At 38.3% G+C, this 23815-nt stretch overlaps 1 protein-coding gene across 9 annotated transcripts; it reads right to left on the reverse strand.

Annotated features, from left to right (window-relative positions):
- MFF (mitochondrial fission factor) lies at positions 1-23815 on the reverse strand. 9 transcript variants are annotated; one of them, XM_061452984.1, is made up of 10 exons: positions 23629-23815; positions 19089-19306; positions 18049-18221; positions 17160-17248; positions 13101-13175; positions 9658-9816; positions 7364-7381; positions 4030-4092; positions 1192-1276; positions 1-850 (listed from the first exon to the last, which is right to left on the reverse strand). In XM_061452984.1, exons 2-10 carry the CDS (start codon positions 19303-19305, stop codon positions 719-721), a joined length of 1011 nt encoding a protein of 336 aa, XP_061308968.1. In that variant the 5' UTR covers position 19306; positions 23629-23815; the 3' UTR covers positions 1-718. The 9 variants fall into 9 exon arrangements, with proteins under 9 accessions (XP_061308968.1, XP_061308969.1, XP_061308971.1 ...); XM_061452985.1 differs by lacking the exon at positions 7364-7381 and having other exon boundaries at positions 23585-23812; XM_061452987.1 differs by lacking the exons at positions 4030-4092; positions 7364-7381 and having other exon boundaries at positions 23585-23812.

A 23815-nucleotide genomic window follows, 5' to 3' on the forward strand; every position in this document is an offset into this window, starting at 1 on the left:
TTTTGATGGGGTTTGATAATTTTATTAAATATACTACATCAGTATCTTGTACTCCATAATCTTGATCGCTCACACACTGACCTGCTTAAAAATGTATTTTATAGAAAAACATCTGTAAAGTTAACACTAAAAAAAATACATATTACACACCTCTGGACAATCTGCATGTTAGCAAAAAATTCCTCTTATTACCTGACCTGAACATGTGCTTAAACAAGTAACACACTCATGAAACGACACGCTCCTTGGAATATGGCACACCTCAAACTACTCAGACTAAAGGAAAACTAGTGCAATCATGTTTAATTGCATCTAACAACAGAACAATAAAGCCTACGCTTTTTACTCCTTTGTTTTTATATTTTTTTCAAAATCCATTCCATTTGTTCTGTTCCCACCACAAAAAAAAAAAAAAAATCCAGTGATTATTCCTGTAAATCACTGTCCTTACACTGCATGAAGCAAACTTTGTATCAGATGATCCATATTTACACGGAAGCATGCAAAGAGGGATACTGCAAGTATTTGCAATGCAAATCTGTTAAATACATTATAACTGAACAACAAGGTGTTCCTTTAACACTGCAAGTCTATAGCCTTTATCTGTGGTGGAAGTTTCTAGTGTATGAATTATAAAACAACATACAGTTCAGAAACAGAAACAAAGAATTTTGTGAATTTTTTGTATTTTCAACAACTAAATCTTTCCGAGCTGTCTCTAGCGCCGAAACAAAAGCCAGCTGTTGAGTAGACAGAAAGCTACAGTTATTGAATACATGATCATTTCCCTCTTAGCACGCTCTTTGTTTTCTTCTTCCAGAAGTTGTAGGCGGCGATTAAGTTTGATTATCTAAAAATAAATAAAGGTTTTTAATAGTTCATTAAAAGTTGTCAGACTTTCTAGAAGCTTCTGAATAGTCATGTAAAATTAGTATCTCAGACAGAAGGATTTTTAAACACTTGATAATTTGACTTTCTGCCTTCAATCACTAGTGATCAGATATTGCTGTCCCTAATAAGTAGGAACAGAAACACAGCTGCGCTCTCCAGATTCCCAGAACAATATAGGATATGTGAGGGCAGTCCAGCAGGGCTACAGAGAGGATTCCTCATTGTATCCATTATGGATACCTTTGCAGCCACACAGAAAACATGTTTCCCCGTTTTATTATCAACTAGTGCTTTACATACCTGTCGTCTTAAGGAAGCAGCATCTACAACTGTCATGTCATCTGGTGTTCCCTCAAGCATAGTATCAAAGCTGGAAAGACCAGATCTATTAAATAAGGGAGATAGTAGACACAAAGATTAGAAAGTACCAGATTTTATCAGCATTGTAGTAGATGTATTTTTTGGTGATGACAGAGAGAAGAATGATAAAACTTTTTTTCCAGCTTTTACAGAATTGTCTATTTCAATAGGATCCTAACCGAATAAAGCACAAACACACATGAATCAAGTTCTTGACTGAATCTAGGTATATCGCTCCCCATGTTTAAATATTTTTGAAGTTTCTCCATGCAGACAGACTTCTTGCTGTCACATGGTCTCTCAAAAGACTCTTTCTAGTCATTTAACTGATTAATGAAGCCTAAAAATTGTCTGAGCTAAAATGCCAACATTGCAAGAAGCCCGGCAACAGATTAGAAATAACCAAATGAAGACTTGGAGAGAATTGGGTGTCTTATGCTCGGTACCTACTTAAATATCCCAAGTGGACACCTAGTGAGGTTAATGATCTCAGTCACATTAATCTCAGTTTTTTAGGCACAGAACTTTGTAAATAAAGAGTCACTTTATTTACAAAGTTCTGTAAATAAAAAGCCACTGCTTGCTCCACTTTGCATAGTTTGTTCCTAGAGCACCTCTCAGTTTTCTTAATGTAGCAATTCAGAGAAAGCATTACTCTAACCCCAGGGTTAGTTAACTAAGTACAGCACATTTATTATTGGTTGGGGAGTGGCAGAAGGTCTGCATAAAGTATGTATTTGATCACCTAAACTGAATAAAATAACGTCACAGCTACCAAATTCTCAACAAAATACACCTAAAAGAATCTTTAGCATTTAATGACAGTTATTGGTCAACTTCAACTAATATGAATACAAGTAGAATTCCTGAAGCTTGCAGAAAGCACTTATGGGCAGATACTACTCTTACACTGCATGTTTTTTCATCACTTTCAGCAAACTTCTATGGAACACCCTCAGCTCAGGCAAGATTTCTGACAAACTGTCAAGTTTCCCTGTATCATTAACATTGTTCATTAATATCACTGTTCATTAATATATTGTTTCTAAATAGCAATTGCTGTTTCTAAATGAGAGCTGCATTTGTCTGGAGTTAGACAACAAGAACCTTGAGCAACACTGTATAAAAGATAGGAAGTTAATTTTAGAATCATAGAATCAGTTAGGTTGGAAAAGACTAAAGCTCATCTTAAAGAGATGATCAAGTCCAACCGTTACCCCAGGACTGCCAAGGCCACCACTACACCATGTCACTAAGGGCCTCATCTACAGAGTTTTTTACCACTTCCAGGGATGGCGACTCCACCACTGCCCTAGGAAGCCTGTTCCAATGCCTGATTACCCTCTCTGTGAAGAGATTTGATCTGTGTTTTTTTACGTTGAAGGGTATACAATGAGAGGGAAAACTTCTCCAGGTGGGATCAGGCTAGAGACAACTTTTAAGTAAAGGACAAGTCAAATAACTAATTCTCTGTCAATAGTCATGGCTGTTTTAAAAAACACACTATGGGACAAAAAGGAAAAAAAAGTTCTGGCAACTCCTTTTGTTAGAAAAATATTTCCTCATTAAGACTATTATTAATTTCATTCTAAGAAGACTTCAAACATTCACTTCATTTATGCTACTTATACTACTTGTAGTTCTTTCAGTTTGGGCAATATTAAAAAGAGCAAAACTGCTGGGGTTTGGTTTTTCATTTCCTCAGTGTTGTGGCGCTCACATTGCTAACTCAGCAAAGTTCTTTTAGAGTAAACTAAAGTTAATTATTATGAACATTCCTACTGTTAAAGCAAGTCTGCAGCTTTGCGTGCGCACACACACACACACAAATAGAGCAGGTTTTCCTTACTACTACAGCTCCTCTGAAAGCCAAAGAGATTTCTGAGGAGGGTTTTTTTGCAGCCATTTTCTAATTTGTAGTAGATGGTAAAAAAAATTAGAAAATTCCACCATATCCAGGCTGCAGTTGTCCCTCACCATCTCTTGGGAAAAACAGAGAGGTTCATCATTCCAGTGAGATGGGCACACCTCCTTCCCAGGTCATATAAATTTAACATAAAGTCACTATATATCACTACTGCTCTAGCAGCTTCCAAACCATTCCAGGTATTACACTGGGAGGGTTATCAGCAAGAAATCCCTTGAGATAATCTCTTGGACTGTTACAAAAACTTAATTCCTGAGTTAGAGAAGAATCGCCTGCTTGAATCTAGTGTCTACTTAAGCACAAAAGCAATCTCCATTTCAATGAAGACACAGAAGCAGTGACAAATGGGAACAATAGATGTGGGACTTTTTTTTTTCCCTTCATCCTGAACTATGCGTCAATCTTGCATCCAGTTTCACTGAAACAGAGTCAATCCACCAAGACAATGGCAATGAAAAGGCATCCAGCTCCAACTAACAATCACAGGCATATTACCTGAGAACACCTGGAAAAAATAAGGTGACCATTCATCAAGACCAATTTTTCTAGCAATAGCAATATGAAATTCACTGCTAAATAGCAAATACTGGCAGTGTACTGGTGATGTAATTTAACAGCCTCCCCTGACACACTGAGTCAGAATTCTGCAGCTCACTGTATCCAATAGGCAAGTGAGGTCTTTGCAGGTGACTTGGGTGAGTAAGGAATAAAGGCCTGAAGAATCTAAAGTTGAGAGGGCAGACAGAAATAAGCAGTGTTTTAAAATAAGGACACTAGACACAAGGGAAGCAGAAGTTTGAATTTTAGAATCTAAATCAGTGGACCATGACTAACAAAAAAATACTCTTTACCTGGTGTTGTCATGATGAGGGTTAGAGGAAGTGGTAGCAGCTGACCCACCACGTAACACTGGCCTACAGCAGGTTTTTGTAGATAGAAAGCACAGGACAGAAACAGGAAATGACAAAGAGAGGTAAGAGGTAAACCACATAGAACAAAGGAACATCAAAATTCTTCCACTCTAGATCGTATGATGTTTAAACACAATATATCTATTTATTTTGTTGTATATTACACTCTTATTTCCCTGAAATTTAATCAACACTGAATGTTTAGCTAAAACATGCAGGCAAAGTTTTTGATGATACTGCTTCATTCATGGAAGACAAACTGTTGGAACAGAGGTTTGGGAGGAGGTTATCAGCCTTATAAAATAACCCTGGGAAACTTCAGGTTAAACCTCACCTCCAGATCAAAACCCCATGCAACAACAATAAAAAAAAAATAGCCTTGTATCTACACATAAAAACCTTTTTAATCATCCTCTCTTTCCTCTAGGGAAATGGGAGATTTGTCTTTTCTTTATTCACCTATGCTAGATGTAATTCAGAAAACGTGAGCTAGTGTCCAGGAAGAGGTGATTAAATGCTTCAAGTAGACTGTATGAATATCCTTGCAAATGTTGCTCTTTCAATTTATTTTCCTTTTCTTTCTAGGCAGATAGGAAGAAAAGGTAGAGCATTTTATGTTGCTGAAACTATGTATTATACATTCACTTTCCAATAAGAAGTTACTGTGTTTACAGAATACCAGCAGTACCTTCTATGGATGAAGGTACTGGACAAAGCCAGTACTATGTGGTTTTCAGTGCCCCTGGTAAGAGGCATTAGTGTGCCACATCTATGCTGTGTAACAAACCATTCAAGAGCCTGGAATCTTTTTTTCAGTTTCCTTCATTTTCCCAAAGCCAATAAGAGGTATCTGTACTATGCATTTAACCCATGTATACTCCAGGCTATGAAATAAAAATAATCTAGGTAGGTGAAGATACAGCAGGTACATGTAGAAGGAAGAGGCTTGGTGCTGAGGTGGCTGGGAGAACACCATGGCCTGGCCTGAAAACAGGCAAAGAACCATGCAAAAATATCACAACCCCTAGTTTCATTTACAAGGACTGGAATCTAGGAGCCTTAGTAAACTCTGCTATCTGAGACAATACTTACTGGGACTGGGACCTACTCTAATCAGCACCAAAAAATGCACGCCACAATGTTTTTCCATCTTGTACATAAGATAAACCAGTATGATGTGTTTTACCAAACGGAAACCCCCATTCCCAATATGTACAATAGAAGAATATCTTTACCTAAATGCATGAGGTCTTGTAGAAAGGTATTGAAAAGGTACTCCTATTCTTTAATCAGAGAAAGAATTCAGCTAGCTCAAGTCGTGTCTGATGGATGCTAAAACTAAATACTCTGAGAAAAGAGTAAGAAATTCAGCAAACAGCAGCTATAGAAAAGGTAGCAGATTTTCTCTGCAAACAGAAGTCACCTGTAATTGGTGGATACATGAATGCCAGCTTGTCAGTATCCAGCAGGCACTTCCCACACCATCTGACATAGGACAGTATTTGTGTAATTAGAAAAATAAGCTTCAAATGCTCTCTTAACTCTTGGCTTCTGTGGTATTTTGTGGCAAAGTTTTACAACTGTTGCAGAACTAATCAATACTTATTCACACTACCCATCCCCAGGAGAGCCACAGGCCTGAAAGTAGCTGAAGGCTATAACAAGAAACAAAACTAGAGCACACTCTGGAATCTGTGCAAATCAGAAATTTTAAATACAAGTCTTCAATCCCACTTCCCAACACAGCCAGGCTGTTAAGAAGCTGCCCTGATTTCTTCCTTTTCTTTGCAGTTACCATTTTATTTCTTTACAGGGGGACCCAAACAGATCACCAGAATATTCTCCTGCCTCTCCCACATTTTTTACTTGCTTGGTTTTATATATAAACAATAAAAAAATCATTCTGTAGCTCACAGTGGCCTCATAACTGAGATCAGCAGCAAGTTTTTTGGTAAATACAGAATGCACAAGTATAATACAGTCAAGATATTAAATACATGGCCTTCTTGTTAAAAAGGGAATAAGAGTATATTAAAACAGAACTTTCTGGCTACTTCTTTCAATTCCATTCTAAACATTAAGACATGATCAGAAGAAGCCGTAAGTCCAAGGCCATGTATACTCAACACTTCACTATTTCACTGCAAATACATCAGCAGCCTGTAACGTGAATGGAATGCACAGTAATATAACTTGATCACAGTGGGGGAAAAAAGGCAATAAGGCAATAACCAAATAAATCTGGTCTGTCTTCCACTGCTTAGAGTGGAGCATGCAGTGGAAATACCACACTAATGATGCAATCATAAACACATGGTCTGGGAGGAAAATAAGAAGGTGTGTACAATCTAGGTACCTGCTTCCAACTTCCACAATTTCTGTGCAGGACAGGGGACTTAGACCAGCATATTCTCTTTGTTCAGCAGAGGTAGCAGCTATGTCCACCTATTGCTGTAATTTAAAAGCCCTCTGGAAATCTCAGAAAGGCTGTAAGAATGGACACTAGGGCTTTACAGGATGCTCTGGACATTAACTGGGTAAAAAGCTCAGCTTCTGAAGTACAGAAAAGATTGGTGGACTGAAGAATCGAAGACTGGATGAAACTGCTCTCCTCGCTTGGTGCTTTATGCCTTTACTTCAACATAGCAAAGGGCTACTGCTTTTCCCAGGCTCCTACAGATTTGCAGACCATTTCATTTTAGTTTTGAACTGTATTACCACACTCCCAAGTCACCTGTAGCCCTCTTTGATGGTGTTAACTCACATCCCATTTTACTTCTACCATGAAAAATATCATTAACTTGCTCAGGATAAAGAGTGATCTCATAACACCTCAGGATATGATTATGTGCTTGAAGTCTGACATCTAAGGACAGTGGCTTTTTAGAAACAGCTATCCTGAAGAAAGCCAACAGAAATAAATATCCTTTTTTTTCTTTTCTCCTAAATAAAAAGCTATTGATCCAAAAGATGAAGAATACAGTATAGATTTCAACACAGCTCTATTCAGATAGGAAATTGCCTTTCCTCCTGCATTTAAGACATCACTAAAAACCCCTTAAATGCATTTTTTGGTGTGTTTGCTTTTTGTTTGTTTGGGTTGGGTTTCATTTGTGGTTTTGTTTGGGATTTTTCTTTTTTTCCTTTGTTTTGGTTTTGTTGCCTGGAGCATGGAAGATCAGTCTTTAAGAGACTGACACTAGCCATAGGGCCTTCCAGTCATTCAACAGAAACTGAAACAGAAAAATGGTTAGAACTGGAAAACAAAACTGACCTATTGCCCTTGTCCAAGCTGAAGGAAATGCAAGAGTAAACAGACAGTGTAAACAGTGATCATTAAATTGTTGCCCATTTAAACAGCCTACTATACAAGCAGTGCCAGCTAAGCTAGGCATAATTCATTCTCTGCAGCCATACAATCAGCACCTACCATTAGCAGTTTCAGTAGATTGGAAAATAATTTTGTAAAAAAACAAAACAAAACCAACCAAACAAAAAAAAGCGAGCCATGAAACAGGTTAAAAATATTTCCAGTGAATAACATAGATCTTGTTCATTTCAAAAGATCTCTTCTAGTATTAAGCATAAAATGTTTAAATAGATAAGTTTTTGAGATAGAAAGCACATTACACAGAGCAAAAGAACAGAGTGCAGGTTTGGAGCAATTTAAAATGAATACTATTTTGCAACCATGCAAGTGGATCATCCAAATTTCACATTCCTAAGCCAGCTGTACAATAGCAGTGGGTATCTAAACACCCAATCACAGAGAATACACTTTCACCTTATTGAAAACTTCATTATTTTGGCACCTATTTGTTCACAGGTGACTAGAAACAGGTTTCCTGGTTCTTCTAGGAAGGTTAGTAAGAACATATCAAAAATTAACCCAAACCAGGAAGAGTAATGCTGGTTTTGAATGATTCAGAACCCTAGAAATTTTCTGATAATTGAAGTAAGTTGAAAGTGTATGCTTTCCATGTATACGTGTATGTTTTCCAGAATCCAAGAAAACATGGGAAAGATCATGCCTAATGGAAGCCAGGAATAAAACTTATTGTTTTCAGCTGCAGACTAGGGGAAGGGTTAGAATTTCAGTCTCTATGTTAACAAGAACTCCTGGCACAGTATCCGTAAGTGCTATTATTCACGGACAGTTGGATGCCTCCTTTTCTGGTACTTCTAATTTTGTAAAACAAAGCAAACTTGTAATTCTATCTTTTTAATACTCACAAAGAGAAAAGGTATTACTGCTGTTCAACTGCTGACAAGCATCAAAGTTTTTTAAGTCCCAGTTTAAGAACATAAAGGCCAATAACAGTGGAGTTCTATACAAAATGTTAATGCAGGCATTAATATACCGTCAGGTCAGCAAACATGGTGAGCTACAGGAGGTGCTTGTTTGGAAAGCAATTGCAAACACACAGACATTCACAATAAGATTGGCTTGATAGTCACATTTTATTAGCAAAACAACTAGAAGATCACTTAACTTCACACTACTAGCTATGAGGAGTGCTGCTGGGATATTAGCAACCAGAGGCAGAAGGCAAATTTCAAAAGAGCTTCCTAGCACAGGCCACACTGATGGGCTGCAGGAGGAATGAGCTGCCCCTCACACTGTTCTTTCCAATTATCTCCTCTAATTCAATGTCTTGGCAAGCTGTAGAGGTCTCAGCTACGCTAGAGACTGTGTGCCATTTTTACCTGACCCTCTGTGCTAGCACAGTATTGAAATGAAAATTGCTTTTTGTAAATTAATTTTGCCACTGTTAGTCTTTATAGATGTTTCTGTATTGTTAAACATACCATTCTTGTAACACTTCAAAGTGGCAAAACAGTCCAAGTGGGCAAAACTCCCCTGAAGAGAATAGAAATATTGCACAATGATCGTCTTGAGTCTTGTTTTGGCTCATTACCTCATGTTAGCTTACCCATAAAACCAGAGGCAGCATTAATCAGAAGAGCAAACAGCTTCTCAGTATACATTGCCTTTCGTGCTCTCAGCACCCAGCAAAGAGGTCACCATCAGTTGTACATCAACCAGATATAACTATTCCAAATACAAACTGAAACAGCCTAAAGCCTTGACACATTATCAAGAGCAGAGTCTACAATGCCTTGCATAATATTCTACCCTGTTTCTGCATATTAGTTTTAATGCTTTATGACAACATCAACCCAATCTTACTGATTTGCACCATTGCTCACCAACAGAAAAGCAGAAGACAAGGCTAACTAATTTGCAGGGTTAGGGTCAAGTATAAATTGCAGAAAACAGCTGACAATCTGGGAACAGCAAAACTACTTGCAGTCACAGACTAACACTTCCTCTTTTGATTTTTATTTAGAAGAAAACCAAAACAATGCTATATTTGACTGAAACAGAAGCATTTTGAAATGTGAATTTTGGACAATTAAGTTGCTTATGGATAGTGGAAGCAAAGGAAAGCAAAACCAAATAATTTCATCTCATTATTTTGTCAACAAAAACCAAACTCCACTAAAAAGGAGAAAAGAAAAAACAAAAAGCAGCAAAAGCTGGCAGAATCAGTGACAACCAATCACCTGCGGTTTTCATCCAGCACATCCAACACCTGCTGGTAAGCCCTACGAGTGGAAGACTGGATAAACGACAAAATGCCACGAGCAGAGTAAAGATTAGTTCCATCTTCAGGTAACATATTGGGAGGACAGATACGAGCCTGTTGCAGTGATGGTGTCACACTGTTTGTACAAGCATAGTAAATGGAGAGAGAAATACTGTAGTCAGATTTTAAATTAATAAAAGCTTTTCAGATACACCCCATTCCAAAATGCTTATTGCTTGCTTTTGGTTTACCCTTCTCCCACCACAATAAGGCAACAGTCCCAAATTCTAGTAGCACTGGGATCATGAGCTACATTTATATATATTCTTCAAAAGCAAATAATAGTCCAAGGACACAGTTTTGCGTTGTTATATAAGTTAGTTTTAGAAAGTCCTTGATCAACTACATCTGTACCTGTTGAAGTCAGTATTCAAGTCCTCACTGATATCAGAGAGGAAAGTGTTTTAAAAGCACTGCCATTTAAAAAAATAAACCTTACACATCTCTTTTCAAAACACAAGCCTTTTTCAAATGAGGAGAATCTCACACAGCCTCTTCAACAAAATTTTTCTTCAAGAGGCAACTAAAGATCAAGACCGTATTTTGGTTTGCACTTTGATGTGCATTGAACACAGTTTAAAGGCAACTGCAAGAAATTCCAAAGCAAGCACAGAATTCGTATGCCCAAGACAACAAATGACATGATCTGGCTTTTTGACTAGGATGCAAAAGTAAGAGTTAAAATACACAGGACTGAAATTCAAACATGAACACTTGGATTATGCAAACCTCATCTCTGTCAGACAGAAATTAGTTCTGATAAACTGCTTTGGATTTGCTCATGCTTCTTTACATTCAACCTGACTTTACCCACACTTTCCTTCATACATCAAGAGAAATTTCTAATATATTTTATTCCAAGAATAAGCATTCATAATTCAACACATTTCCTTGCTACTTGTGATTTGCTTTAGCAGTTTTTGGATTTAGAATGGCAATATCTTCCCGCTTTTGGAGTTTTAAAGAAATTAAGCAAAGCATTAGTGGCCAAGTGCTTGAAAGCTGGTTTAATATTTGGATAATCTCTGGATGGGTCATGACTCTATAGATACTCTTACTCTGAGGAGAGCTGCTATGCAACTGGCTGGCACCAAGATCATAAAATAGAGTAAGAAAGAAAATTCAATTGAAAAAAGGCAGATTCAAAGCATGTTATGTCACCCACAGGAGAGTTCAGCGATCCCATGCTTCAGGACACATGCAAAGACAGCAGTGGCTGGTGCTTGACTTATTACCTAAGCTGCAAATATCTCTTCATGCTGCTGTAGAGTACATTTGGACAACAGAAAGTAAAAAGAAGGAGACATCAATCCACATCTGTGTCTTCTTTACAATTTTTATCACTCTCCAGGACTTGTAGAATCCATCTTTCTTCTGTATCTATGATGACTTCTAGTTTGCAATCAATGGCAATGGTCTCATCCCCACATAATACTTTTGAAATGCATTAGAAATGCCAATATTCACTAGAAAAATACTAAGAAGCAGGGGCAAGTATGGAAATATTGCCACTAAAGTGAGTTTGTAAAATTTCTACTCCTTTGTGGATTTGCTGGCTTGAGGCAAATGATGGTAGAGTTGCAGGCTTGAACTCACAGCATATTTCACATTAAAAGTAATTTTTCCTATTCATCATTTCAGAGATCTACAGAATAGGTGGAAAGACAGCTTAAGAAAAAAAAAAAGCTTAACAAACAGTATTTAGACATACTGCAAATTAGAAGATGTTGTGGAATTCCTGTTGTCCAGAATGGCATTGCTGTAAATACCACAGTAATGTTATTAGCATACAACGTTTTCTCTAGCTACTGACCCCCCCCCCCCCAAACTATTTAACTAAAACTGCACAAAATTCTCTAGAAGAAAGTTAAAGTTACATGTTGGATTCAATGGTCTTACAGGTCCTTTCCACCCTAAATGATTCTATGTGCTGATTAAATAGAAACCGTGTATTACAGGGAAAATTCAAGGCAGGCTTCAGAACTGAATAATTCCTAACCTCATGGTCTAGTCCCTGCATTACTTTATGCTTATTGTTGATAGGTAGCTTGTAAGAAAAGGCAGTTTCAAGAGTTTACTTCATTTTAAGATATTATTTAATTCTTACTTAAGAGAATATTTAGTTTGTTAAATGATTTAATTATTTAAAAGATTTAAAGCTATTTGCTCCTGGATATGAGCTAAACTGTACAGCTACATGAAATTACTTGTATCTTCTCCATAAAGAGAATTGCTAATTTTTAAATCCTTCTAAATGTGCATAGTTTGAGAAAGACCTCTCTCTTCCTTTCTGTTTGAAAGAAGGAATAATTCTATGAAGGTCTCAAATGTCAGGATTAAGGAATATAGAGGAAAAGAATACTAGTACAAGGAAAATCCTGTAACATTTAGTACGACTGCTTATCCTAAGACCTTGTGGCTATCCTACTTCTCTCTTCCGTTTCTAGCTAAATGGTTGTACTCCTAGGTATATTCCAGGTTCTGAAAAAGAATTCTTATATACAGCTCCAGACACTTATTTGAGCACTCCCTGGTTACAAACACTAGTCGACTCCAGAGTCTGGAACCTAAACAAACATGGAATTGCAGAAATTACTATGGAAGAGCACAGTAACATTCTACTTTATAGTTTTTAGCTTAGTAATCTCCCCTAAACCTTCTTAAAGCATGTGTGATGTAAACAGGGTTTAATTTAGGTATTTCTCAGACTTACAGTTCTGGAAGTACTAAATGAGAGGAAAACAGATTAAACTAATTAAGGTTACTTTAAATTCAACCACACACACTGTACTCTTGTTACAGAGGGGCACACCATCACTTTTCCCCCTCAGCTTGCATGAAGAACAGAATTTCTCAAACTGTGAAGCTGAATGCTCTAGAGATGTGTTTTTCTGAGGGAAAGGCCAGAGCAGAAAAAAAAAGTTCAATGCCATCCCCTTTTCCATGCACTCTTGGTAGTTTATCGATTTCCAGTGTGCAAGTGGAATCCTTGCTTTCACCACTGGCTGACAATGGCCACCAAAAAACGTTGATTCTCCAGCTGTTCAAAAACAGCCAAAGAATCAAGAAAACGTAAAGAAAAATGAAATTTCAAAATAGCTTTAAAATCAGTTCTTAGTTAAAGCTGCCCCATTCACTTGCTGTCAGGTATTTTTCCCTATGCTCTTCACACAGGAAATCTATTTGGCCAAGTTTGAGAAACCCTGTAGCAAAATTAGAAACCATACATACAGTGTAGCAAAGGCGTTTCAAATTTTATATTCTAAGCTACAGATACTTAGTCAGAAGATTAGTATTGCACAGAGCAACATAATTAAACACATTCTTGATTTTCATATACTAAGTAACATTTAGGCTTACGTGCAATCCTTAGTCGAAAGAGGTGACTGGAACCGTGGCATTTTATTTCTTGAGACAGTATCTGATCTGTGCCACCTTGAATAATAATTGTAATCTCTTAAGTAAGCATCCTTATAAAGGGATTGTAATTTAGAGAGCTAGATAGTTACTGTAAAGAAGGTGCCTACTTGTTAGTCTCAGGGTTTTTAAAAGCATTTGAGAATTACTGTCTTTGGTGAAACTCAACTTCCAAAAAATTCCCAGATCTGTCTCTGCATGCAACTGAATGACAAGGAGAGAAAGACAATAGAAGAGAAACTGTTTGTACCATGTAAAGAACACTGTGATAGACAGCAGCCAACTTTTTCACTTCAACATGACAAATTATTCCAGAACATTTCATCCTGTCACTTTGTAGATCATGCACTGGAATGTGCACAGTAGGTCTGAACATTCTTTCCAAGGAGGACAACAGTGTCCTTGATTAAAACTGGAGTATTATAGTCCCGTTTAGAAAGTAAAGTTTTTAAAAGGCAATGCCTCATGTACCTTTTCAATGGAGTCCTCATCATGGCATCCAAGTAGACTATCATGTCTATCAAGGAAGTTGAATCAAGGTGAGATACAAGCATTGAAAAAAAAAAACCCACACCAATAAACCAAAAGGGTTTGGTGTTTGTTTTTTTTTCATAGGAATTAAATATTTCAAGTAAAACATGGACTCTCTTTCCTATCTGAAGATGTGAACCAGGCACCCTGATCTTTGTCAAAGACATTATATGAACTTATAAGTCAAGCCAGTTTTGATGAAGCAGCAACGTATCATGACAATAATTAGAAAAAAGATTATTTCTTTTAGCCAACAACTGGAAGTAACTTTACAAGCAGATGGTTTCTTGTGTTTTTGTACCACTGGAAAAAAATAGTACTTCTAGATGACAGAGAAATTGCAAGGTGATCTAAGTAACAGGTGTACAATTACATTTCCTGTGGTGTAAAGAATACATTTGTAATAGAATTTACCTACTTAAACGGTCTAATTTGTCAACAAGAAAGCTAAACTTAGAAGACATGCACCACATTTACTGTGAATCTCTTATTAGAGATAGTAGTCCATGAACTAGGTGATACCTATTACTATCTAAGGTAGCATAACTTACATCAAGCAGGTAGGCTTTCTTGTAATACCTATTTTGAGCCATACAATAACACGTCTGCATGGGCAGCTTCTCTAAGCAGCTACCACAGTGAAAGCAGAATGCCTCCTTACTAATTTTGTTTGTAGAATCACTACTTCTGGTTTTATTTACATGAAACTCGCAGAATTAGGTGTGTTTTTTTTTGGGGGGGGGGGGGGGGGGGGGGGGTGTTTGTTTTTTTGCCGTATACAGCATATGTCCTGTGGCCCAAATTGTGAGGAAACAAGAGCCAAAGAGCCAAGAGGTATCTTTTTCATCAAGCACAAAAGGCCGAATTTGTGTGAGCCATATAAACTCCACCATGAACACTGTGAGTTTTGTAATCTGAATTCACGGAATATTCTCCTGAGAGTTAGCCAGGTACATAGTCACATTCTTCACTTGGAGACTGACAAAACCTGGGTGAGGAAGAAATGCCAGACTTGGCATCATTGACGGTTCCACAGCATGTTCAAAGTGATTTCTTTTTTTGGATCATGTTGGTTCAGAAGGTCAGAAGCAGCAACGATGACAGAAAAAGCAGCAATTTCTAGGAACCTCAACGATTTCAAAGCAGATGGTCTACAAATTAGGCACAGCATATCTTCTGTCATAAGAAAACAAGTACTTGGGAGGCCAAGAGATAAATGAAGTTCTGCTAAAATACATTATCTGCAGGTCAGCAAGCGCGGATGCTGCATTGAAGATTGTTAGCTTCTTCCACATGGGCAGAAGAGAGTGCAGATACAGAAGGCTCAATATTAACTAGCTGTTATTTTTCATATAAACAAAGAGAAAAGAACCTGGATCAATCTAAAACTTATATAATTTTCCTAAAAGACACTGATAATGGAAACTGCTTGGCATCAGAAGTTTGACATTATTTGACAGACTATGCATGCGCTAGCATGGACACCAAGAGAAGTAAACTTATCTCCAGATCTGTCATAATTCCCTGGCTTTTGTAAATGATAAACTGAGTCACAGATCCCATCCTTTTTAAATTTAAAGGATTCTGGGTGCATATTGTATTGCTAAGCCTCTGAAGGACTGCTAGTAGGTTCATAAACTGGGACAGCAAATAATATTCAGACCATTTAAAAACAGTAACTCTAAATATAGCTACTGACCAACAGCAAAGCACACAGGTGAGTTTTACAGAATTAGGATTTTCAGATTCAAGAAGTCCAAACATATGTGAGAAATCTGACAGCAACTGGATGCATCCAGTCAGAGCTGATCTTGACAGTTTCTCAGATGTCTGACTGAGCAGACACAGCCCACGACTTTCAGAATACTAAACTAACCTGGGAAGCAAGGAAAATGGAATTTCAAAAAAATCCAAGAATTCATATACCATCTGTTTTTCCTTTAAATGCAATACATGAAAGAGTGGCAAAGCAGAGCTGGTAACATGGCAAGGGGTAACCTTTTTCACAAGGAACTTCCATCACACATGAAGGCTATTTCAGCAGGCACCATGTGCAAACTATCAGACAGGCAAGTTAAGGCCATTCCTACAGTGAAATTCTAGTATGTCCGGTCCAACAGGCCATAACTGGATGACCACAGGATACCATAGAGAACTTGGGCACTTAGTAGGCTGATAAAACATTTGGAGACAGAGTTGATCAGGAGCTTAAGGATATGAATCTAGTTTTGCCAGGTCAGCAAATAGATATGACTCAGCAGACTTGAGTACCTAGACATGTGCAGCCTGTAAGCTTTTATGAAACAGAAGTCTGATTAAGAAAGAAGATATGCAACAATATTCCCATGAAGATGTGGAGGAAGAGAAGGAGAATAATAACATGTCTGGAACATGCATCAGAGTGCATGTATCAGTTTTAGACTAACAAGTAGACAAATATGAAGTACATATAATACCTCCTCGCGCTTCTGCTGTAAACAGAAAACACATTTCTGGGGCATAATTCTATTTTAGACTAAAAATAGGTAGACCCTAAGTAGGCCATGCACTTATTTCCCTCTAGTTGTTGAAAATGAAGTTTATGGTGATTTAACAATAGTGTTATACAGTTTACATTGGGACAGATGAATCCCATGTTTTAGATCTTAGATTTAAGATACTTCCAACAAGGGAAAGTATTATTTATGGTAGCTATATTAAAAAAAAAAAATCCCAAATCTTTGTTCGCAAAGTCAAGCCATGATGATGATAATATTAAAATTCATATATAAAAGATTCCTAAGCGTTACATTGCAAAACCAGTTATTGCCAGATGGAAAGATGCTATCTCTCAGAATAAACGGTGAATAATCAAGGATCATCATATCTAATAAAAAAAGTATAGATATTCATTACTTCACAAAGCACCATAAGAATTGCTACCCCAGATGGTAACAATAGATGAAGTTTCCAATTCTAAATGCTACTTGACATTTTGGTCTCAAAAAATTAAGCTATATACTTACAGATTCTAATATATTAAGTACAGAGAATAAGTAGTTTTTATTTGGTTTCAAATATTTATGAATGCATATATATATTCCTTCTTCTATGAAGGAAAACTGTTACAATATGAACAAGGAGAGAACCAGGAACATGTTGATGCACAAAGAACTCAAATTCCTGAATATTTGGGGGATGGGACAGAGAATTACACCAGCTCAGAATCTGAAGTAACAATTCACAGTAACTGGTGAAACCAGCTGTGAGCCCACAAACACTGAAAGAAAATATTTCATAAACGAGTCATCTCCCTAAACAAAAAGCATAAAAATTAAGAAAAATGCTGGCCTTCTGATCTTTAAAATTATGTACTTGCCACAACATACAAAATATTAGTTGGAAAAAAACCCAAATAACAAGGAGATAAGGAACAACAAAAATATGCAATAAAGCTGTAGTTGTGCCCCTGCACCCTGTTGCTGTACTCACATGGAATCATTTCGGGCCAGCTGGCCATTCTGTCGAGTGGCATTTTCGCTCATGGAACGTTCTCTCTTCAGTCTTCCCACTGCACGGATCTGCGTAAAAAGAGAGAAAGGAGAAGATAAAAGACAGGGAATTCCAGGAGGCACTTAATAACTTGCATTGGAGATTTGCAAGTTAGATCTGCCTGCAGATACAAAGGCATGTTTTTGTATTTCACAGTGATTAGGAGGAAGACAATTGGTGACAGGATCTGATGCTGGTAACATGTAAAACCAAGATACAAACTTGTTGCAATCCTGTTTTCTATCCATGTGATCTACTTCCCATCACCAGAGAGAAATCTAGTTCTACTGTACGAGTCTACAGAATATGTAGCTTCCTAAATATTTTTCAGTTTTAAACATGTCAGTTACCATCATCCACCTAGATGCTAATGTCATACCATTCTTTGAAGTCATTTTTCAGTTTTTTTAAAACTCACTAACTCTATGTGTTGTCATCTGGTCATGAATCCAGAGGTTAACTATATATGTTAAAAGAATCTTGTTTTCTGATAACCTGCAAATAGAAAAAAAATCTGCAGCTTTCTCTTTAATCAAAAGGATTTTTTTTTTTGTAAAAGTATTTTAAGTATTTCTATTATGAACTTGTAAGGACTCTGGAAGTACTCTGTAAGCTTACTGAGCATGGCAATCCCTAGCATCTGCCAGTTAAATATGGAACTTCAGAGTCATAATTAGAACTACTACAATGCTAATAAAAATATATTTTACATTTTCCTAACATGTTAGCAGAAAGTAGATCTGCACCACAGTAAAGAAATCACCAGTTATTTCACTTTCTTTAGTAGAAAGCTTCTCAAGTAATTTAAAAAAACAAAATAAGTACTAGCCTCTTCATTCTGAGGTGTCTGCTGTAGAGGTTTTTCTAGGTCCAAAAAATCTAGTGGTCGATCACTAAGCGAAATAACACGGGGAGGAGTTTTCAATGCCAGTGGTTTGAATGGAGTAGACTGAAGAAGGTCAAGGTCTGGTGGTCTGGAAAATGGAATGTCTTCGCTATTACCTGCAAGAACATTAGTTGTCAACAGAAAGCAAGCTGTTCTGAGGCATGAGGGCTAATGTTCAAAAAGGTATCACATCAGTTACTTCCCCTGACTATGCTATATAATTAAGCATACCTTTAACAGAGCTTGTATGTTAAAAACTACTGTTAAGGTCTCATAAAGACCATATTAACTAGCACTTATCTGAGCAGTTTCTCTGAGAACAGTGATTCTGAATAATCCAGAGCAACATCAATTGTTACCGCAAGTGAGGGCACTTTTGATCTCAAGACATACTCCTATTAATAGCATATTTGGTTAGAAACAAGGTGACTGGGGATGTGAATGTCACTCTTTCAATGCGTAAAATATACACACGTCACACACTTTGCAAATTATAAGCAATCCCAGATCTGTCACTGTAAATCCCATGACCACACATCCTAAAGAAGTATTAATAGATTCCACCAAATAATAGACAGATCCTTAAAATAATTAACATTCTCATTATAATCAAACACATTTTGTATGTTTAACATGTACATCCCCAGAACTTCTCATAGTTACTTTAGCTTTTAGTAAATTAAAAAACATCAGGTGTAAATAAACATTTTTTTCTGCAGTAAGATAAAAAGTCAGCAATTAAACTTCCTGTTCATATTTTGCTATATATGTTCATATAGCACCACAAGCTATACCAAAACTATCCGTGTAACATTTTCAAAGTTTAAGAAACTTCCCAAGTCAAAGTTGATGAGCAATAAAAGTTTGAAAACCACAAGGTTTTTATTTAAAAAATATATCTATAAATATTTTTGTCCATGCAGAAATTTAGGAAACTAATTTAAATTCTCACCTATTGTTCTTTTATCGAGATGGAGACATACCTGCCACTACAATCCGCTCTGGAACCTGCATAGTTACACTGGCATTTGGAAATCCTTCCTCGTCGCTCTTCTCAAGGTCAGCATTTTGAGGAGCTACTTTGAGTTTTTCTGGGACCCTCATGCGCTGACTGATTCCTTCGGTATATTCCATTTCATACTGAAGGCGATTAATTTCCGCCATCTCAGCAGCTGGAGATGGGAATGCAGCCCCACTCATTCTGACAAAAGAAAAGCAAAAGCTGTAATAGCAATACAGGAAACCAGCAGAAAGTATGCAAAGGAAGCTCTTCATTCATTCTCATTACGGGGCAAGTGGTAGGTGATCCTACATAAACAGGCTTATTTTGAGAAACAAGTTATATGACAAATTTCATTGGAAGTGTGGTCAGAAGGAGTTGAGAGGTGAGGGCAATGACAGAAGAACAAAGTGAGGCTGTAGGCAATGCTCAAAGCTGTACTGAGGGTCTTCAAATTGAGTTGTGACAAAACAACCCACAGAAATTCTGCACAGAATGTACAACTCCTGCACTGGCTGGCAGAAAAAGAAACACAAACCAACAAACCAGAAATAATTGGTAGGATCAGTATTTACACAGATTCAGTGTACAGAGATTTGAGAAAATGAAGTCTTACAAAACTGCATGTTAAAATAGGGGAACAAAACAAAAGGTTAGGGTTGAGCGGCAGCTTTCTGCTAGATGCGAGTCACCCAGATCTCACTCCACCTTACAAGGATAAAGCTCCTTATCAACAGCCTGTCATATCAGCTTGTAAACCTAGCATATTCATAACCCATTCCCAATCATAGGCAACCCTGTAAACGTCTCACTTCTGATTTTCTGAAAATTGATAACTTTTGCAGAGCAGATATGCGCAGAGAAAGAACAAGACTTTATTTAAAATCAGAAGGGTTTGCCAATACTTTATGTATACATTTTCCTAGAAAAATAAGGGCATTTCATATGAAACAGCAGGGGAATTTCCTAGAAACTGGGCTGTGAGAAACCCTAATATGGTAATTGCTGGGAGCTGTATCAAAGACGAAGATAACTGGGTTTTCTGAGGTTTAAGGCAGAGAGAAAAATCCTGGAGCTGCACTTGGAGGTGGGCTGGAAAGAGGCTGCTGATAGAAGCTGTGGGCTGGAAAGGGAACTCAGGTAGCTGGAAGAAGTAGTTCACCTGGGCAGTGACCTAGCTGATGGCTCAGACTGAGATTATGGTTATGGCCTCTATTCAGAGAGGGACATCCTGGAGCTGCAGTTGGAGCAGGGCTAGAAAAGGGCTCCCAGCAGAAACTATGAGCTGCAAGGAATACATGGTTGCAAGAATCTTCTCATCTAGCCAATGGCTGAGGGGCCTTGTCAACAGCTCAAACTGAGACAACATTTTTAGGGTTAGGATTGAGAGAAATACATACTTCTATTCATATATTTATACACATAATATGTGAATATAGTTTAGCAAAAAAGTCTTCTAGTGCTTGCAGTAGTTCCCTAAATGAAGTAATCTGTCTTGGCAAAAAGGCAGGCTTTGCCATGATAATTGCAACTACATTATTTTACTGGTTTTGGCAACAAGGCCACATCTGCTGCTGCGTGTGTGCTTTTATATGCTGAGCATGCAGAATTTAAACAAAATGCCTCAGTGCAGACCATTATCTGGCAGATGAGACATACCAAAGCTGTTCCTCCCACAGAAGCAATACTTTCCATGTTTATCAGTAAAACCTCAAACTAATAACAACCTTCAGACAACAGAAAGAAGCACACAGAAGGATCTGGATTGTGTAACACTGTATTAAATGCACATATTTAGTATATTCAAGATGTGATCCATTTGCCAATCCATCCTGCGATCCTCAGTGTTATTTTCAGGACATTCTACCACTAGAGATCAAGTGAAAGAAACTCATTCACCTCAAAGTCTCACTGTAATACAGTAGGTGAACGAGGGGTCAGGCAGAAGGCAAGAAAGTCACTGTTCTATGTAAACTTTAAAATAAATAAATAAATATTTAGAAAGGACATACCTGAAGTGATGCAGATTTAATCCACCTGTATTAACTTTTACTGTTTGTATGTATCTAGTAAAAGAAACTGGAAAGACACATTCAGTTAAAACTTTACAGGAGTTTAAGAGGTGCTTAAGCAGCTCTGTCACTTCAAATTTCATAACATTTTACTTTGAGGGATTTCTGTTTCTATCTTTTAGTACTGCAAACTCTTGCAAGACACTGGCTAGAGCAGCCAGTGACATGAACAAAGGACACAGTCTTCTGACATTTCCACATTCCAAAAGGTGCTTTTCATTTCAAAACGTAGTCTATGATCAGTAAATCATTCCCAGTTCCACAGGAGTAAAAATCATAACGTCAATAAAGAGACTGCATTTTAAGAACTTAGAGTACTCAGAATATCTACGGGCAGCAGCTTAAAGAACAGTTATTGCTCACAAGAGTTGACAAAAGGTGTTTCATCACCGCTTGTTCACTTTCTCATTTGGAAATACCTGTATGGGTCTAATTTTCATCATCAAGTACCACTACATTGCAGCAGTGTTTACACCAGCTTTCCTAAAGCCTGACACTGCTTTGTACATAAGCCACAACTGCTTTCCAGCTCCAAGGTAAAACACGCACAAAAAGAGGACAGCATTAGAATGGTTGCTTTACAAACTATTTATAAACTAAATAGCACTGTGTGGGTTTAGCTGTACTTGCCAAGAACCTATAGATACAATACCTCCATGTTTTCCTACTCTTGCCTACTTCTCATCTACTTTGCATATTTGTATTGCAGAATTGTATTTGCTTTCAAAGTGATTTCAATTTTTACCCCTTTTACAAAGGAACAGCAAAACGGGAAACAGTGAGATTTCAGCAACAGAAAACTTAAAATATTTAAATAGAGCTTGCAAAGAAAACCCTGAGCTATTTAAAGATAACAGAAATCAAACTCACATTTTCTGTAATGTTCCTGTTACACAAAGGCATTTGATAGAATTCATGAATAATAAATTGGGGAGAAGGAGGGTTTTAAAATTGATATTTACAGAACTAAGTAGCTCTAAAGAAGCATGAAGATAGAAGTCTAAGAATGATGAGACAATAAAAATACTATTACAATCACAGGATAAAGGACAGAGAGCAGCTGACGTGCAAATCACCATCAGAGGCTAGGATAAGGGAAGAGGGAGCAAGAGAAGTTACATAGGATGAATTATATGTGTTCAGAAAGACAGAAGGGTACCTCCCTCTGCTAAAAAAGAACATCAGCAGAAGAGACAGGGATGAAGCAATGCATAAGAGCCTGAAGGAGTTCATCAGCATTCTGGCAATAATCAGACATCAGCCGTATCTGTGCTGCAACTGGGAATGTTATGCATGCTGTGGATGACCAAGTTCATCAGAGATATGTGAAACCAAGCACTGGTAACAGGACAGCTGTGACAGCACTGAGACAGGGCAGGCTTTACAACCTACACCTAATTGTAACTTCTCCAGCTACCATGCTGCTTGTTCCTGATGCGGATACTTAACAGCTAGTCTGTTCAAGCACACGTAAGCTACAAAGTGCTCCTGTGGCAAGTGTCTAAGATATCCTTTGACAAGTAAAACGGAAGAGGAGGACACGCACTATAGCACCCAAAGGACCCTATTATGGGACCCTAAAATAGTCAGAACATGTACCACAGAAGCATATGATTGGAGGCTGTGAAATAAACAGAACAATTGGAGGGAAGGGAGAGCTGGGTATAGGCTAAATGCCAAAAGTTCTGCACAGTTCGGTTGCATGTGTTGAAACTTGGAAACTCATCACCCCCTCTCCTTAGCACAAGGATGGCGAGAAACAAAACATGTATCTATTACACAGGAACAAGGCAGCAGAATCCCAAGAACATCAAAGGCTGCATTCCTTCAAGTTTGTTTTACTACAGTTGGAGGTTTTAACACAAAACATCTTTTATTTTTCTCTCAACATTAAAAATACCGGAAACGTTAGGAGGAAAGCCATGTCCAAGTCTGACAACCATTCATCTGAAAAAAAAATCACATATTCACTGGGTTGCAGCACTAGACTGGCTGGCCCGGTTATCTAAACGTTTCCAGTAACAAGCTGGGAGCACAAGACTGGGAAAGCCGGGAACAGTGGGCGTGCGGGACCGTGCACCGAGAGGGATGGGGCGGCCACCAACGGGGCGACAGGCGGAATCGTTCGGGGAGATGAAGAGTGCCCCGGAATCGGGTGAAGGGATTAGGGGGGTGGGTTGGCAGCGGCGAAGAGCCGGACTGGGACACGAGCAGGACGGGACCTGCGTCCCAGGGGCACGGCTGAGATGGGACACGGTCGCAGGGGGATGACACGGGCTAAGGAGGGCAGATCGTTCTGAGAGATCAGGGAAAGAGCAGGCTCGCCCGCCGCAGCTCCGCAGCCAGGCCAAGGCCCCCCGGGACGACCTGGAGACGCTGCCGCCAGGCCCCGGCAGCCCGTACTCACCCAGAGCGGCAGGAAGTCGGCTGGCGAACCCAGCCCTGCCCTACCCTGCTGGGCCGTTCGTGCTGCGCTCCGGACTCGCGGGCGGATGAGGAGGGGTGGTCGTTAAGCGGCACGACGCGCCTTCCCCCCACCGCTCAGGTAAGACGCAAACCCCGGCCTGCTTGTCCCCATCGGGCTCCCGTAAGCACTGCCGGGCCCGAGACCTCGCGTCATGTGACCGGCAGAGGGCGG

The sequence above is a fragment of the Pezoporus flaviventris genome, unplaced genomic scaffold (assembly GCF_033815535.1).
Source record: "Pezoporus flaviventris isolate CSIRO_AGI_PZ_B2104156 unplaced genomic scaffold, CSIRO_AGI_Pfla_v1 ptg000013l, whole genome shotgun sequence".
Taxonomy (NCBI): domain Eukaryota; kingdom Metazoa; phylum Chordata; class Aves; order Psittaciformes; family Psittacidae; genus Pezoporus; species Pezoporus flaviventris.